This window comes from Ruditapes philippinarum, unplaced genomic scaffold (assembly GCF_026571515.1).
Source record: "Ruditapes philippinarum isolate M1 unplaced genomic scaffold, ASM2657151v2 ctg18150_1_1_1_1, whole genome shotgun sequence".
NCBI classification, from domain to species: domain Eukaryota; kingdom Metazoa; phylum Mollusca; class Bivalvia; order Venerida; family Veneridae; genus Ruditapes; species Ruditapes philippinarum.
In genome coordinates, this window is record NW_026855206.1 from 17,377 (window position 1) to 33,613 (window position 16,237).

Here is a 16,237-nt window from a genome sequence, read left to right on the forward strand (position 1 = left end):
TTATCCAGTTTTGTTGTGATAAATGCTTCCAAGAGATCATGATTAATGCTTCTGAGAGATCACCTTTTCTCCAGATCTTTGTACCTATTGTTCCTATAGGATTCAGGCTTCAAATTTTAAAATTTAGCAGAAGTCAGAATAGATACTGCATGAATAGACTGGCCTGGCTCTACACTGGTGGTAAAAGATAGTTATTATTGTTTCAAGCATTCAGAGACATGAACACATTTTTCCTCAAACAAAAATGCAATGTTCTTTATATGCTTGTGAATAATGGGTAATTCATTTAGAAGAGTGCAATATGCATGATTCCTGAAATTATTTTGTACACAATGCAAAAGAAATGTTAATAATAAGCAATCTGCTGCTGTTTTGAATATTTCAAGTATGAAAAAAAAAGAAATTGGGTCATTACTGATGGAAGTCTTGCATCTGATTAATTGGCATGATATATGGTCAAATTACTTTAATATGGAACCCAGCAGAAAATCAAAGCGCTATTGATTTGATTTGATTAAAGGTGCCCAAATGAAATAAGGAAAATAAAATGCTCAATCGGGATGAAATGTCAGGGCTTATTTAACATGAATCCTGATCGCAGCAACAGATTCTATCCATGCAACCAGTGTATAGACCAAGATCTGCCAGCACATCTGTGTTGTGTTATTATGATTAGCATTGTTTGCTTTTCAGCAATTCAATGTTTTTTTGGAAATTTTCCCTATAAATGTTAAATGGTTTTGTCCAGATGGACAAGACATAGTGTATTTAAGATATTTAGAATCAGGTCACAAGTCTGTTGTAAGCGTTACTGGTTTGTGATTAGGAAACATGATTGTGATAGCAGTACTGGTTTGTGATTGTGAAATGTGATTGTGATGCCAGTACGACTTGAATCCATTATCCCTAGTTGGGGAGTCAGACACTTTGACCATCTCTCCCAGGATAGGTTTAGCTAAAACTTTTAAATTCTGTTCATGTTTAAAGAAGCTCCACTGACATCAAAAAGTCTAAAATCACAAAATTTGAAATTCTTACATAGATCAATTGAAGCTCTTGTATGGAAAAATCTGAAAAAAAAATATATTAAAGAAATTACTCAGAATTAAATTGGATATCGATTTTTTTGTGCAATTCTTAACCCAATTTAAGTGAAAAGTGTTGCAATGTTTTTCATTTTTGCTTCATTTTGCACAACAAAAATGAATTATTCTGGAAAAACAGGGTAAGAGAACAATCTGAAAATTTGCAGACAAGTTATTTCTCAAGACCTCCATCAAATTGTACACAAATCTTGCAAAAATATTTTCTATTCTGTCATGTCAAAAAACCTCAGTGAAGTCCCTTTAAAGCTGAAAAATTAGTTTTTCTTTACTTTTAAGACATTAATGTATAATGCTGGCCAAGAAAAGATTATTGCTAGACTCAGTTTCTTCAAATTGTTCAATTCTTTATCAAAGAATTTAATGTGTAATGTATAAAATACGAAAAATATATGAAAATTGTCAATTTTTATGATGATTTTTATATTGAACAGGAAGTTGACAGTGATGATGAATGGCAGGGCTTGATTGAAGTAACGGATCAGGACGGGGAACCAGAATATGCTCTCAAACTTTTGACCGATAAAAAATTCCTGGCCAAACTTAATCAAAGAATCGAGCACAGCTCAGCACAAGTTCTGGATGGAATGTTAGAGGGAGCAGCCAGGCTGCGGACAGTCCTGCGTGTGGTGACAAACCTTGTTACATTAAAATGGTAAGTTAAGATTCAGTGCATGTCTAAGAAATAATTAGGAAAGGTATTAGAAATGTTCGTTGTGATGGACTAAAAAGTTATATTAGTTTGATTTGAACAGTTTATATTTAATCAGAAAATTTGTTTCTATTGATATTAGAATATATTGATAATATCAAGCTTCCCTCACTTCACAATTGTGCCAAAAATAAATATGTTAAAACTAAACTAAATGAAATTGTGATTTTAATTTTTGTGTTATTTTTTTTTTCAGTGATGTAGATTTAATCGTAAATGCAATCAAAGCATTAAACTTGCCAATGATGTCACTGAAGTTGTTAGCAGATATCATGGATAAATCAAAAGTTAAACAGGTATGTTTTGTTACTTTTAACTCTAGAAATGTGTTCAACCTTATGTAAGAATAAAATGGTTTGATGATCTAATTATTCTAAGTGTTCTTCTTAATGGAATATTTATTACTTGTTTATATAATGTTCAGTTTTGCTTGTATTCTTAAAGCAGCATGCCTCCAGATTCAAGCTAGTTTTTATGAATATTTTAAAAATTGTATTTAAAAATAAAATACTGTAATGTGATCAAAGAAATTAATTTACACCTCTACAGAAATTACCAAAAAAAGGTGTTCAAAATAAGCTATAGTACTTCTTCAGCCCATACTGCATTAGTAATGCAGTAGAAATATGGTGATAAATCAGTATCTGTAAAATCAGTCCTAAATGCACATAACATGATTATGACTTTAAGCTTAAATCTTTTTACTTTTTCTTGAAATCTTAGTGCATTTTTCCTTAGTTTAATTTTCTTGAAATATTTTGGCTAAACTGGAGGCGTGCATTTTTCACAAACGTGGATTACTTAAGACTTGGATTTTAAACAAACATGAAACAATTTTTTTTTATGATGTTTAAAGTACAGTACAGAACTTTATTTGATCAGTAATAGGTATGAGATATTGATATGCTTGTAATTGAAACTTAAATACATACTTTCTGCCTGTTCTGTAATTGGTATTTTATTTGATTTCACAGCAACCATGGTGCCAACAGATTCTGGTAGATCTTGTTATAGCATTGAATGCGTACTTTGCCAGTGAGATAAGCTGGACAGAAAACATAGAGAAACAAATGTATGTCACATCTGTTTGTAAACTTTGGTAATTAACTATACTTAGTGTGAAGATTTGTTTGACTGGATTATGCATTGATTTACTGGCTTTGACTTACTATTTCTTAATTGGGGCGTCAATGGTTGAGTGGTTAAGGTTGTAAACTTCAAGCCACTTGACACTCACCACAGTAAGTTCAAGCTGTTTTAATTGGGGCGTCCGTGGTTGAGTGGTTAAGGTTGTAAACTTCAAGCCACTTGACACTCACCACAGTAAGTTCAAGCTGTTTTAATTGGGGCGTCCGTGGTTGAGTGGTTAAGGTTGTAAACTTCAAGCCACTTGACACTCACCACAGTAAGTTCAAGCTGTTTTAATTGGGGCGTCCGTGGTTGAGTGGTTAAGGTTGTAAACTTCAAGCCACTTGACACTCACCACAGTAAGTTCAAGCTGTGCATCTTCGGATTCTTTCATGTTAGAAAGCTATCCAGCTAGCATTTAATGTCAGTGGTTATACTCAGGTGCCCAATTATTGCCTGAAATAATGCACAGAGATGCACCTGAGGTCTTCCTCCTTGTAAAGCTGGAAAGTCACCATATGACTTATACTGTGTGGGTGTCACGAAAAATCCAACTAAAAAACGTTTTCTTACTGTTTTATATATTTCAGTAGATTTAAAGATTTTTTTCCACAACAACAAAATTATTCATGTGAGCAGCTACCCATGCATGCAGTAAGCTTACAGAATGAACAAGATCAGTTTCTATCGAGTGTCATATTAATTTGAGGATAGTAAATGTTCATTATTGAGTATATTTTATGAAACAGACTTTAAAATGTGTCGAAGCATGTATAGTCTGTTTCTGTTTTAGTGCCAATGAGTTTTTGGAAGCTATGGGGATGTTTATGTCATTGTTGCCAAAGTTAATGAATCAGCAGGTAGATGAAGATCTTAGACTGAGAGAACAGTCCATATTGGTGAGACTTAAATCTTTTTCAAAAAGCATCCCGAGGGCTATTTGTAATGCCTAAGTGATGTTCGATCAAAAATATATAGAAGATAGGGAAACAAATTGTCAGCTTTACTATTTTAAATATAGAGAGCAGACCAGTAGATTAGAGATATCGGAGGTTTCCTTATTGTTTATGTATTTTATCGTCGACATGTTTTATTTTCCACCTTAATTCTTTTGATTTGACAATTATATGAAACGGTTTATTTAAAAACAATGTATTTAACCTTTAGAAAGGCTGAAGGCCGCCTTTAAAGTCTTATCCAAAACACTCTGAGTAACATAGCATGTATGGAACATGACATATGAGGATTTATAGTTAGACATTATTACCACTTGTGTCAACTTTGATGACATTTTATTGTATTACAGTGTGCCATATATACATGTGAAGCCATGGAGAGAGACAAGATGAAACTAGCTGACCAGTATTTTATGATGGTAGCAAACAAACATACAGCGGCTCTAGATTCTCTAATGGCCGCAACCTTGCCTGACACAACAGTTCTACATAGACTTACAGGTAAATGTTACTCTATCATCTTTCTGATGCAGAATACACTAAAAAGGCATTGTGGGGGTCACATGACATTTTCCTATCCAATGAAAATTGACCAATGCTTAGGATACACAGGATATCTTAGTCACTGCCAGATTAAATTCAGTGTCATTTGGTGAGATAGGAGGTTTATGGTTCAATTTCCACACTATAATATGTATGAATGATTTCAACCTGTTGATAATATGTTTCAGCTGCCATCCCATAAAATAATATGGTTTCTATGATATCTCTGCCTTATTTAAGATGGGTCTGGTTATAATATTTTACTAAAAAAATTTTTATGTTTATTAATTTCTCACAGAATTAGCAGAAGGTAATGAAGAGTTGGCGGTAGATCGTCATGAGAACCTTACACAGCTGAGTCTGTCCTGTCTCGCCACCATGTTAAATATACCACTAGAGATGGACACAGGAGCTGATGGCAGGAGAAAGGTTAGAGTTATATTTTATTCTGTGAACATGTATAGCTATTATTTGGATACAATGTTCAAATTTCCTTCTCTTGTAATGAAAACTTTGTTCTGTAGATTTCATTTTTGTTATTTATGGAAATGGAATGCCTCCAGATAATTTATAATATCATGATCACCCAGTTTAGAAGTATTTTTACAATATCTCCTGATAGCTTATGAAACATCGGTGTTTCTACTAAGGTGCTCATTTGTGCCTGGAAAAAAAAATAACACACAGGTTCTGTGCCTGAAAAAAATGCACAGAGGTGCACTTGAGGTCTTCCTCCACCAGTAAAGCTGGAAAGTCACCATATCATGATATGACCTATACTGTGTTGGTGTGATGTAAAACACAGTAAAAAAATACAAAACCCATAAAACATTATCATCTATAGTTATAGCATAATCTGACTTATTATTTTTTCCTGGCATGGCTTTTATAGTTCACTGTTATATAGTTCACTATTGTATGAGCCAGAGTTATAGAATTGAGTACAAACTTGTTTAGGATTGTGCACTGATTGCACAAATTTAATGTAAAAAATTTGAAATTGTTTGGTATTTGCTTTACAGAAAAAACATGAACATGGATATAGGGTAAAACCTGACGCAATGTTGTACCACTTGTTGTAATTTAGATACACATAGCACTGTAGAAAACTGTGTAGGATTTCATTGTTTCTGGCATATATAACACAACACATTCTATGCATTTTCATTACACCTTTATTACTATAGACAGAAAATTGTAATATGCATTTTTAGCTGTATTTTGTCAACAAGCCATTTTTAGGTCAACTGTTTTGAAGGAAGTCAAACTATTATGATCGCTGCATTGTTGCCATCCCAGTTGTTGTGCAAAACCTTTAATGTAGCCCATTATTCAAACATTTTAAAAGTTAACAACATGAAACTTATAATACTTGATTATCATTAGAATGTGCAGTTGAAAGACAAGGGGAGTAATTCTGAAAGCTGTATTTTCATAGTTATGTTCTTTTTTAGCTCACCTGACCAGGAAGTGGTCAAGGTGAGGTATAGTGATGGGGCTATGTCCAGCGTGCGTCGTCATGCGTCGTTCGTCCTCAACAATTGGGTTGTTAACATTCTAGCAGTCACAGTTTTGATTGGATCATCATCAAACTTTGTCAGAATGTTTGTCTCAATAAAATACAGATCAAGTTCGAAGATGGGTTATCTCAGGTCAAAAACTAGGTCACAGGAGCTAAAAATAGAAAAAGCTTGTTAACACTCTAGAGGCTGCAGTTTTCATCTAGAAATTTATCAGGAAGGTTGTTTTAATGATATCTAGGTCAAGTTCGAAGATGGGTCATCTCCGATCAAAGGTGACAGGAGCTAAAAATAGAAAAAGCTTGTTAACACTCTAACCATTGGGTTGTTAACAGTCTAGCAGTCACAGTTTTGATTGGATCATCATCAAACTTTGTCAGAATGTTTGTATCAATGAAATACAGATCGAGTTCCAAGATGGGTTATCTCGGGTCAAAAACTAGGTCACAGGAGCTAAAAATAGAAAAAGCATGTAAACACTCTAGGGGCTGCAGTTTTCATCCAAATATTCTTGAAATTTGTCAGGAAGGTTGTTTTAATGATATCAAGTTCAAGTTCGAAGATGGGTCATCTCCAGTCAAAAACTAGGTCACAGGAGCTAAAAATAGAAAAAGCTTGTTAACACTCTAGTGGCTGCAGTTTTCATCCAAATGTTCTGGAAATTTGTCAGGAAGGTTGTTTTGATGATTTCTAGGTCAAGTTCGAAGATGGGTCATCTCCGGTCAAAAACTAGGTCACATGAGCTAAAAATAGAAAAAGCTTGTTAACACTCTAGAGGCTGCAGTTTTCATCCAAATATTCTGGAAATTTGTCAGGAAGTTTGTTTTGATGATATCTAGGTCAAGATTGAAGATGGGTCATGTCCGGTCAAAAACTAGGTCACTGGAGATAAAAATAGAAAAAGCTTGTGAACACTCTAGTGGCTGCAGTTTTCATCCAAATATTCTGGAAATTTGTCAGGAAGGTTGTTTTCATGATATCTAGGTCAAGTTCGAAGATGGGTCATCTTCGGTCAAAAACTAGGTCACAGGAGCTAAAAATAGAAAAAGCTTGATAACACTCTAGTGGCTGCAGTTTTGATCCAAATATTCTGGAAATTTGTCAGGAAGGTTGTTTAGATGATATCTAAGTTAAGTTGGAAGATGGGTCATCTCAGGTGAAAAACTAGGTCACAGGAGCTAAAAATAGAGAAAGCTTGTTAACACTTTAGTTGCTGCAGTTTTCATCCAAATATTCTGGAAATTTGTCAGGAAGGTTGTTTTGATGATATCTAGGTCAAGTTCGAAGATGGGTCATCTCCGGTCAAAAACTAGGTCACAGGAGCTAAAAATAGAAAAAGCTTGTTAACACTCTAGTGGCTGCAGTTTTCATCTAAATATTCTGGAAATGTTATCAAGAAGGTTGTTTTGATGATTTCTAAGTCAAGGTTGAAGATGGGTCATCTCTGGTCAAAAACTAGGTCACAGGAGCTAAAAATAGAAAAGCTTTTTAACACATTAGGGGCAGCAGTTTTCATCCAAATATTCTGGAAATTTGTCAGGAAGGTTGTTTTGATGATTTCTAGGTCAAGTTGGAAGATGTGTTATCTCCGGTCAAAAACTAGGTCACAGGAGCTAAAAATAGAAAAAGCTTGTAAACACTCTAGTGGCTGCAGTATTGATTCAAATATTCTGGAAATTTGTCAGGAAGGTTGTTTTGATGATTTCTAGGTCAAGTTCGAAGATGGGTTATCTTCGGTCAAAAATGAGGTCACAGGAGCTAAAAATAGAAAAAGCTTGTAAACATTCTAGTGGCTGCAGTATTGATTCAAATATTCTGGAAATTTGTCAGGAAGGTTGTTTTGATGATTTCTAGGTTAAGTTGGAAGATGGGTCATCTCAGGTCAAAAACTAGGTCACAGGAGCTAAAAATATAAAAAGCTTGTTAACACTCTAGTGGCTGCAGTTTTGATTCAAATATTCTGGAAATTTGTCAGGAAGGTTGTTTTGATGATTTCTGGGTCAAGTGCTAAGATTGGTCATATCAGGTCAAAAACTAGGTCACAGGAGCTAAAAATAAAAAAATCTTTTTAACACTCTAGTGGCTGCAGTTTTGATCCAAATTTCCTGGAAATTGGTCAGGAAGGATGTTTTGATGATTTCTAGGTCAAGTTTGAATATGGGTCAAAAATTAGGTCACATTGCCCAAATATGGAAAAATCTTTATAACACACTAGAGGTGACATCAAACTTGGCCATGATGCTTGTTTAAGACATTGCTTGGATGCGGTTGTGTCAGGTGAGCGATCCAGGGCCATCATGGCCTTCTTGTTTTTAAATAAGAATTTTTTTGCAAAGTTGTCTATTAAATAAAATGATTTTAAAATTATGAAAGGTGTTGATGTGGAACTTAAAATACTTGTTCATCATGACAAGGCACAGTTACTATTGACAATGAGACATAATTCTGAAAACTGTATATTTAGAATTATGCCCCTTTTTAAGTAGAATTTTTTTTTGTGAAAATTGCCTATGAAGTAGAATAATTTTAAAACTTTTAAAGGTGTCAACATGAAACTCTGATTACTTGTTTATCATGAAAAGACACACATTTTTTAGACAAGGAGCATTACTCTGAAAGTTAAATTTTTAAGTTGTCTCCCTTACTTAGAATTTTTGTCAAGTTGCTTGTTAACTTGAATGGTTCCAAAACTTTGAAAGCTATCGATATGAGACTTGGAATACTCAGTTTTAATGACAATGCATAATTCTAAGACTTGGGGTATTATACTTAAGGAAACATTTTTAGGAGAAATGTCCCATTTTGACTTAAATGTTGATAAAAATTGGTTATTTATACTTGTTGCCCTTATAAGATGAATGTTAACACCACCTGCTGAGCTCTTGTTATCTTATAGAATTCACCTGATGATGCAATTATTGAGGGATGATGGTGGCCTACTGGTTAAGGTCTTTAACTTCAAACCACTTGTCCCTAATTACTGTTCACTTGAATCCTGCCAGGGACTTTACATACTTTCATATGATGAAGCTATCCAGCTAGTTTACAGAATGTTTGTAGTTCTACTCATGTGCACCCTTATGGCTAAAATAATGCAGAGAGGGGCACCTTAGATTTTATTCCACCGTAAAGCTGGAATGTTGCCCTTTGACCTTTAAAACCCAAACTAACAATGCAGTTTAAGCATTTTCTGGTTTTGAAAGTACAAAGAAGCACATGTATAGCACATTACAGTTGCACCTTTCTTTGAATTTGCACATATTTGACAATTTCTAAAATATGAAATTTTAGGCATCCTAAGAAGATTATCTTAACCTTATCTTAACCTTGTTTGTGAACAAAATTTATTGGCTTGTGATTTCTTGAATTAGGAGTAAATGAACGTAACAACATAACATACAGGTTAGAAACTTGTATATTAAGTGCACAGCATTTAAACAATAATATCAATGTCTATATTGCAGATTGCACACTATGTTGGAGATAAGTTGGCTAGTAAAGGCAATGAGAAGCTGACAGATGATTTCCTAATACTTTTGAGACATCCCCCTCAGTGTACAAATATGCTCAAGGTAATTCTTTAGATTTTATAATTTTTCTTTTGATACTATTGAGAAATCCCCTATCAATGTACAAATAAGCTCATTGTATTGTTTACTTACAATATTTCCTTAATATTGTTGAGAAATCTGCACTCAGTGTACAAATTTTCTCAAGGTATCCCCTTCCCTTTATATTTCTGACAACCCCTCAATGTACAGATATGCTTAGTTGTAAAATTTCCTTTTTAATATTGAGACATCCCAACATGGAACAAATATGCTAAAGGTATCTCTTATCAGCGATATTTTCCAATGCTTTTGGGACACCCCTCAGTGTACCAATAATAATTGTATCTCTTTCTTATTATATTTTCTTATGTTGTTAAGACATACCCACCAGTGTATAAATTAATATGTAATTATAACTAACTTACCAACTTTGTGGTTGTATATTTAAATCATGATCTCTTTGATGATTATTTCCAGGTGATCTATGCATGTTGTCAGGTGTCTACAACATTTTGCTCCTACATATCCAACCAACAACAACATATGGAATCTCTGCTGGGGGTCCTCATGGGAAAAGTAGAGCTGGCAGATATGGAAGTAAACTCTGTAATAGAGATGTTGATACATGTTCTAAGCACTATAGTCATACAGCTTCAGACGTTACCGCCTACGTAAGTAATGATAGGGATTAGTGGCCGAGTTTAAAAAATTGTGTTGCTGCCTACGTAAGTAATGATATTGAAAAAATTGTGTTACAGCCAATATAAGTTATGATATTAAAAAAATTGTGTTACTGCCTACGTAAGTAATGGTATTAAAAAAAGTTGTGTTACTGCCTACATAAGTAATAATATTAAAAAAAGTTGTGTTACTGCCTACGTAAGTAATGATATAGATTAGTAGCTGAGTTAAAAAAATTGTTCTACTTCCTACAGGAGTAATGATAGAGATTAGTGGCCAAGTTTAAAAAAATTGTGTTTCAGCCTTTGTTAGTAATGATATTTAGAAATGTGTCACTGCCTACATAAGTAATGATAGAAATAAGTGGCTGAGTTAGAAAAATAATTTCACCTGCCTACGAAACTGATGGTTTAGATAAGTGACTGATCCAGATTTAGTTTAATTAAATCAAGTTAAAAAGTAAAACATTTATCCTGATATTTTTTCTTTTGAGTGAAAATAAAAAGAGGACTTTTAACTGGATATCAATTGTGACTTAAAGATTGTTTCATGTAATTTTATTTTTACAGTTTGACAGATGCTGCTAGTCTAATGGTCTCAATATTTCTTGAATCTACCATAGCTAGTCATACTGTAAGTAATTCATATATAATCTACATACGTACTGTAAATTCTATTCCAACACGACCCGTATTTTCAATATTGAATATAGAAGGACAGGAAGTGTGTTTTATTATGCATCAAAATCACTATTGATGTTCTATATTTAGACATTTGAGGTAACCATCCCACATATGGCGCCCTTGTGATATAATTCCTTGCATCCGAATTCCAAAACAGTGATTTTATTGAGCGATAAAATCACCGTTTGGGATATATTATTTCTTCAACACAACCCACATTTTTCCCTATTAAACATAGGACAGGAAGGACAGGAAGTGTGTTAAAATCACTGTTGACAATCAATGTTAGACATGTGAGGTAACCAATTATAATGTGATATGTTGAAAATTAGTACGGAAACAAATCAAGCATGATAAAGCTTGATATTAGGTACAGCAGCATTTATTTGATGGTATATTACATGACACTGTAACCCTTGTGGCTGAGGGGTTGCCTTTCAGGGTTGAGGCATCTGTATTGCAGACACGTTTATCCCTGCATGGTAGTAAGAGGCAAATAAATTGGTTCCAATTACAGGAGTCTATGCATCACATAGCTCCAGCATGTGAAATGGTTTTTACCCCAGGTGTTGGTCTATGTTTGTAACACACAAGATTAGCCAAAATCATCTTTCCTGTTTTGGCACCATATGACTTAAGTTGTGTTGATGTGCCGTCAAACCAAACCAACAAACATGGATGCATATTTCTATGGTTTTAGGCTGCTGCAGCTCTGTTGTTTAGTCAGATGGTGTATTGTGGTGTATCTGTGGAGGTCCAGCCAGAGGAGATGTTACAGGCATGTCTAGCTGTTTTCACAGATCTACAACAGGTATTCATAATGCTACCTACCCTTCATAGAAATTTCTGCATCTTATAAATTTATAATGAAAAGATCATTTCATCAGTTGTGTTACATCTAGTGTGTAGTAAATTTTTCCTATATAGCTGTTAATGGACAAGAAGCCTTTGTTAAATTAAACAGTTACAAATATTAAAAATGTTTCGAAAAATTTGCTATTCAATTGTATGAAAGATATTAGACTTGAATAAACACACACACACATATATATATATATAGGTGATCTAGATTATCTAGTTATTCTGGAACAAGGTAATTATAGGTTTTTCCCAGCTAATCCTGAGGTACAAACAAACTTTTACAGTTACAACTTTGCTAAATGCAGACCAAATTATATATTGTCTCAATTTTAGGTTAAACAACATGTGTTATTTCGTGACATTTCAGATTTGTGTACGATGTCCGTTTGACTATGGTATAATGGATGGTCTGATGTTACTGCTGTGTGAAATGTTGACACAGGTAGGTAAACTCCTTTTTTTATTTATTCTGAAATATTAAAGAGAAATTAGCTTATAGACATTCGTAACAGCTTTTAAATATTTCTATCCAGCTAGCTTAGTGGCTCTACTCGGATGCTGTTTGTGCCTGGAATAACAGCTAGAGGAGCACCCAAGTTGGAAAGTTGCCATTTGACCATGACCTATACTGTGTTAGTGAATGTAAAGCCCAGTCAAAAAAATTAAAATAATAGAAAATTCTGATAACTAATTGATTATCCGTAAGTGGATGATGATTAATTTGATGATCTTTGACTTGACGATCCTTGAGCTGATGGTCCTTAACTTTTAATAGGACAACTAGTCAATTGCTCTCCTTTAGAGAATTTGTAACCTTATAGATGATACTTAAGATATTAATTTAAAAAAAATTAATAGATAATCACATATTAAAAGTATAAATTAATTGTGTTTATCAAAGTTTTGTTTGTGTTGTTTCTAGGCGGAGGCACCTGTAGCTCAACTTTATATAGAAACAGGCATCTGGGGAACCCTGTGGCATCGTGTCGCTCAAGCCCTGCAAGTGATGAACCCAGAGACAGAGTTACCTATACATGACATTGAGACAGATATGGAGGCCCAGAAGGGGTTTCATGAACCGGACTGGTCACTAGTTTCCCCGCAGGGCCTCATGGCTGTACTACAAATGTCAGTAACTGTCTTCACAAAGGTAGTCCTCCGTATACATGTATGATTATAGTTAAAAGAAAGAGTTATTCTCGATTCTTTGTAATTTAACATAAACATATATTTTGAGATTTATTTTGCTTAAAGGCATTAAATGAAAAATCATATAGTTGTAATGTTGAGACTTATATATTTATATATGTTTTCCCAACCTAAATACAATTTGTTCAGTAGGGGGAGAGGTTTGTTTTCGAATCTAGAATTTAGTAGTCAGCACTCGAAGTTCGAGTATTTTGTAATATATTGACATCAGTATATATGTATATTTTATGTCATTTGTTCCCCAATGTTTTATTTTAGAAACAATGCCAGTTATATATCAAAACATACAGGTAAGAAGTTGTTTAGAATCTCGAAACCCTCAGTATTTAAATATTTGTAAGTTTGTGGCCAAATTCAAACGCATGAAACCTTTGTTTTATTTCAGGAAACACAACAATGTATACCAAACCTAGCTGTACCAGACAGTATTATAATGTTGACACTCATACATCTTCTCAGGAAAGAATTCCTTTACTCGCTTAGCAAAAGGTTTGACTCATTCATTACCCATTGTGTATTGGTTAACTTTTCTTGATAAGCTAAATTCCTAAGCATACTGAAACCCGAAAGTGATTTGCCTTTGCCACCAGTATAGAGCCAGGCTAGCCTGTATGTCCAAGCAATAGTTTTATATTGTTAGCTGACCAACTTCAATATTCATCTTGATACACACAAATTTGATAATTGACAATTTTTAAAAATGGAAGCTGGACCAGTCCATTTATGAAATTTGGCATGTCAAGGGTTCATCAAAGGGACACACAGGCAAAATATCATTTCTTAGTTTTGATTTTTTCATTCATTATGAATATATTAGACAGTCAAAAAACTTTTCTCCATATGAAGAATAAAATGGTGGTTTCCTAACTTGAACCGCGTGATTCTATTCGGGTCTAAATTTTGTTCAACCTATATAGATATATTTACGCCTCAAACCCAAAATATATAGAATTTAAACTGAAATTCGTGCTGAAACTTCAATAAATGTCATTTTAATGTAATTTGAGTACATAATATCATTTTTGGCCGGGTTGCACTGGTGCAAATCCGGGTTATAGTATGGTGAATGTTGGGCGGCGGGCGGGCGGTGGCGGGCAGGGCAAAAACTTTCGTAACAGTTTTCTCAGCAACTACTTATCACAGCCTTGCATTATTTGGTATACAGCATCAACTCATGGTCCCATACTGTGGGATTCGATTTCAGGTCTGTCGCTCATCTACTTCCTGTTTGCTGAGTTAAATTTTCAACATTAATGGTCAATAGCAGGAAATTTTCGTAACAGTTTTCTCAGCAACTGCTTATCACAGCCTTTTAATATTTGATATACAGCATCAACACATGGTCCCATAACGTGGGATTTGATTTCAGGTCTGTCGCTCATCTACTTCCTGTTTGCTGACCTAGTTAAATTTTCAACATTAATGGTCAATAGCAGGAAATTTTCTAACAGTTTTCTCAGCAACTACTTATCACAGCCTTTTGATATTTGGTATACAGCATCAACACATGGTCCCATACTGTGGGATTTGATTTCAGGTCTGTCGCTCATCTACTTCCTGTTTGCCGACCTAGTTAAATTTTGGACATTAATGGTCAATAGCAGGAAATTTTCGTAACAGTTTTCTCAGCAACTACTGATCACAGCCTTTTGATATTTGGTATATAGCATCAACACATGGTCCCATACTGTGGGATTCGATTTCAGGTCTGTAGCTCATCCACTTCCTGTTTGCCGACTTAGTTATATTTTCTACATTAAAGCTCAATGGTAGGAAATTTTCGTAACAGTTTTCTCAGCAACTACTTATCACAGCCTCTTGATATTTGGCATACAGCAAACAGATATGGTCCCATACCGTGGGATGTGATTTCAGGTCTGTCGCTCATCCACTTCCTGTTTGCCGACTTAGTTAAATTATCAACATTAATGGTCAATAGAAAGAAATTTTCGTAACAGTTTTCTCAGCATTAACTTATCACAGCCTTTTGATATTTGGTATACAGCATCAACACATGGTCTCATATCGTGGGATTCGATTTCAGGTCTGTCGCTCATCCACTTCCTGTTTGCCGACTTAGTTAAATTTTCTACATTTATGGTCAATGGTAGGAAATTTTCGTAACAGTTTTCTTGGCAACTACTTATCACAGCCTCTTGATATTTGTGTATACAGCATCAACACATGGTCTCATATCGTGGGATTTTATTTCAGGTCTGTCGCTCATCCACTTCCTGTTTGCCGACTTAGTTAAATTTTGATATAATTAATGAAAGCAACTACTTACCACAGCTTCTTGATAAGTGGTTCACAGCATTGACATGTGGTCCCATATTGTGGGATTCCATTTCAGGTCTGATGCTAATTACCAACTAAGTTAAATTTTCAACATCGATGGTCAAGACAGTGGTAGAAAATTTAAGTAACATCACAACCTCATGATAGTTTGTATACATATGCAACCCGGCCTTTTCTGTCTTTGACCCATTTTAATATTTTTGTCAACATTTTGCCTGAATATCCTTTTAAATAAATTGTGCAAATTGCAAATTGTAAAATTATACACTGCTCAATTTCTAAAATAGACTCTTCCAGCAGTTTGGGGCAGCTTGGAGTTTGGGGCAGTCCTTCATTAGTAAAAGGGTTTTCAGTCTCAAAATTTAAAATATTAAGCTGTAGAGTCTGGTCAGACTTATAAGATCTGCATGTTGCCTTGGCATTTTACTTCTAGGAAGGTCCTGTAAATAACATTTATGTATTATCAGTGATTGACAACTATTGCAAAATACAGACCATCTGTCTTTTATAGAATTGAAAATGATTAGCCTTTGTCACCAGTATAGAGCAATGCAGTCCATGACACTGTACTATTCAATGACCATCTTAAAATTTTCATCTTGGTATCCCTTAGATTGATGATGGATAGTTCCAAAAAATGAAGCCAGACAGTCCATTTATGACATTTAGCAGATTTAGGGTTAAGTCAAAATATTTTGATCTCTGCTGTTAAAATTGTTGTTTTTTACCTTTATGAGTAGAGATAAGATAATTTTGTTCTTACACACTTTTCTATGACTGCCTCAAGAAAATAGTTTTATTAATAAGTGTGGAATTGTAGAAATTGGTGTAAATCACTGAAATTTTAACACTTAGAAATGCTTCCAACATATCATGTAATGTTTATTGAACAGTTTTAATGTGGAGGGACCGCAGTTGACAGTAGACCTGATTCTGGAGGTTACACAGATTTGCTGTTTTCCTTTTGCTGTGGATGCCAGCGATGATCTGTT

The 16,237-nt window shown here is 34.3% G+C and overlaps 1 protein-coding gene across 1 annotated transcript in view; it reads left to right on the forward strand.

Annotated features, from left to right (window-relative positions):
• Nucleotides 1–16,237, forward strand: part of LOC132742497 (serine/threonine-protein kinase 36-like) — a gene marked incomplete at both ends in the record, with an annotated part of 31,866 nt that extends 15,629 nt beyond the window's left edge. Inside the window, 15 exon segments of the mRNA XM_060730936.1 lie at nucleotides 1,538–1,758; nucleotides 2,012–2,111; nucleotides 2,790–2,887; nucleotides 3,737–3,842; nucleotides 4,250–4,400; nucleotides 4,741–4,871; nucleotides 5,465–5,488; nucleotides 9,427–9,534; nucleotides 9,991–10,184; nucleotides 10,764–10,827; nucleotides 11,578–11,688; nucleotides 12,106–12,180; nucleotides 12,661–12,888; nucleotides 13,333–13,436; nucleotides 16,139–16,237. Of these exon segments, the coding sequence (XP_060586919.1) occupies nucleotides 1,538–1,758; nucleotides 2,012–2,111; nucleotides 2,790–2,887; nucleotides 3,737–3,842; nucleotides 4,250–4,400; nucleotides 4,741–4,871; nucleotides 5,465–5,488; nucleotides 9,427–9,534; nucleotides 9,991–10,184; nucleotides 10,764–10,827; nucleotides 11,578–11,688; nucleotides 12,106–12,180; nucleotides 12,661–12,888; nucleotides 13,333–13,436; nucleotides 16,139–16,237 (1,814 nt within the window).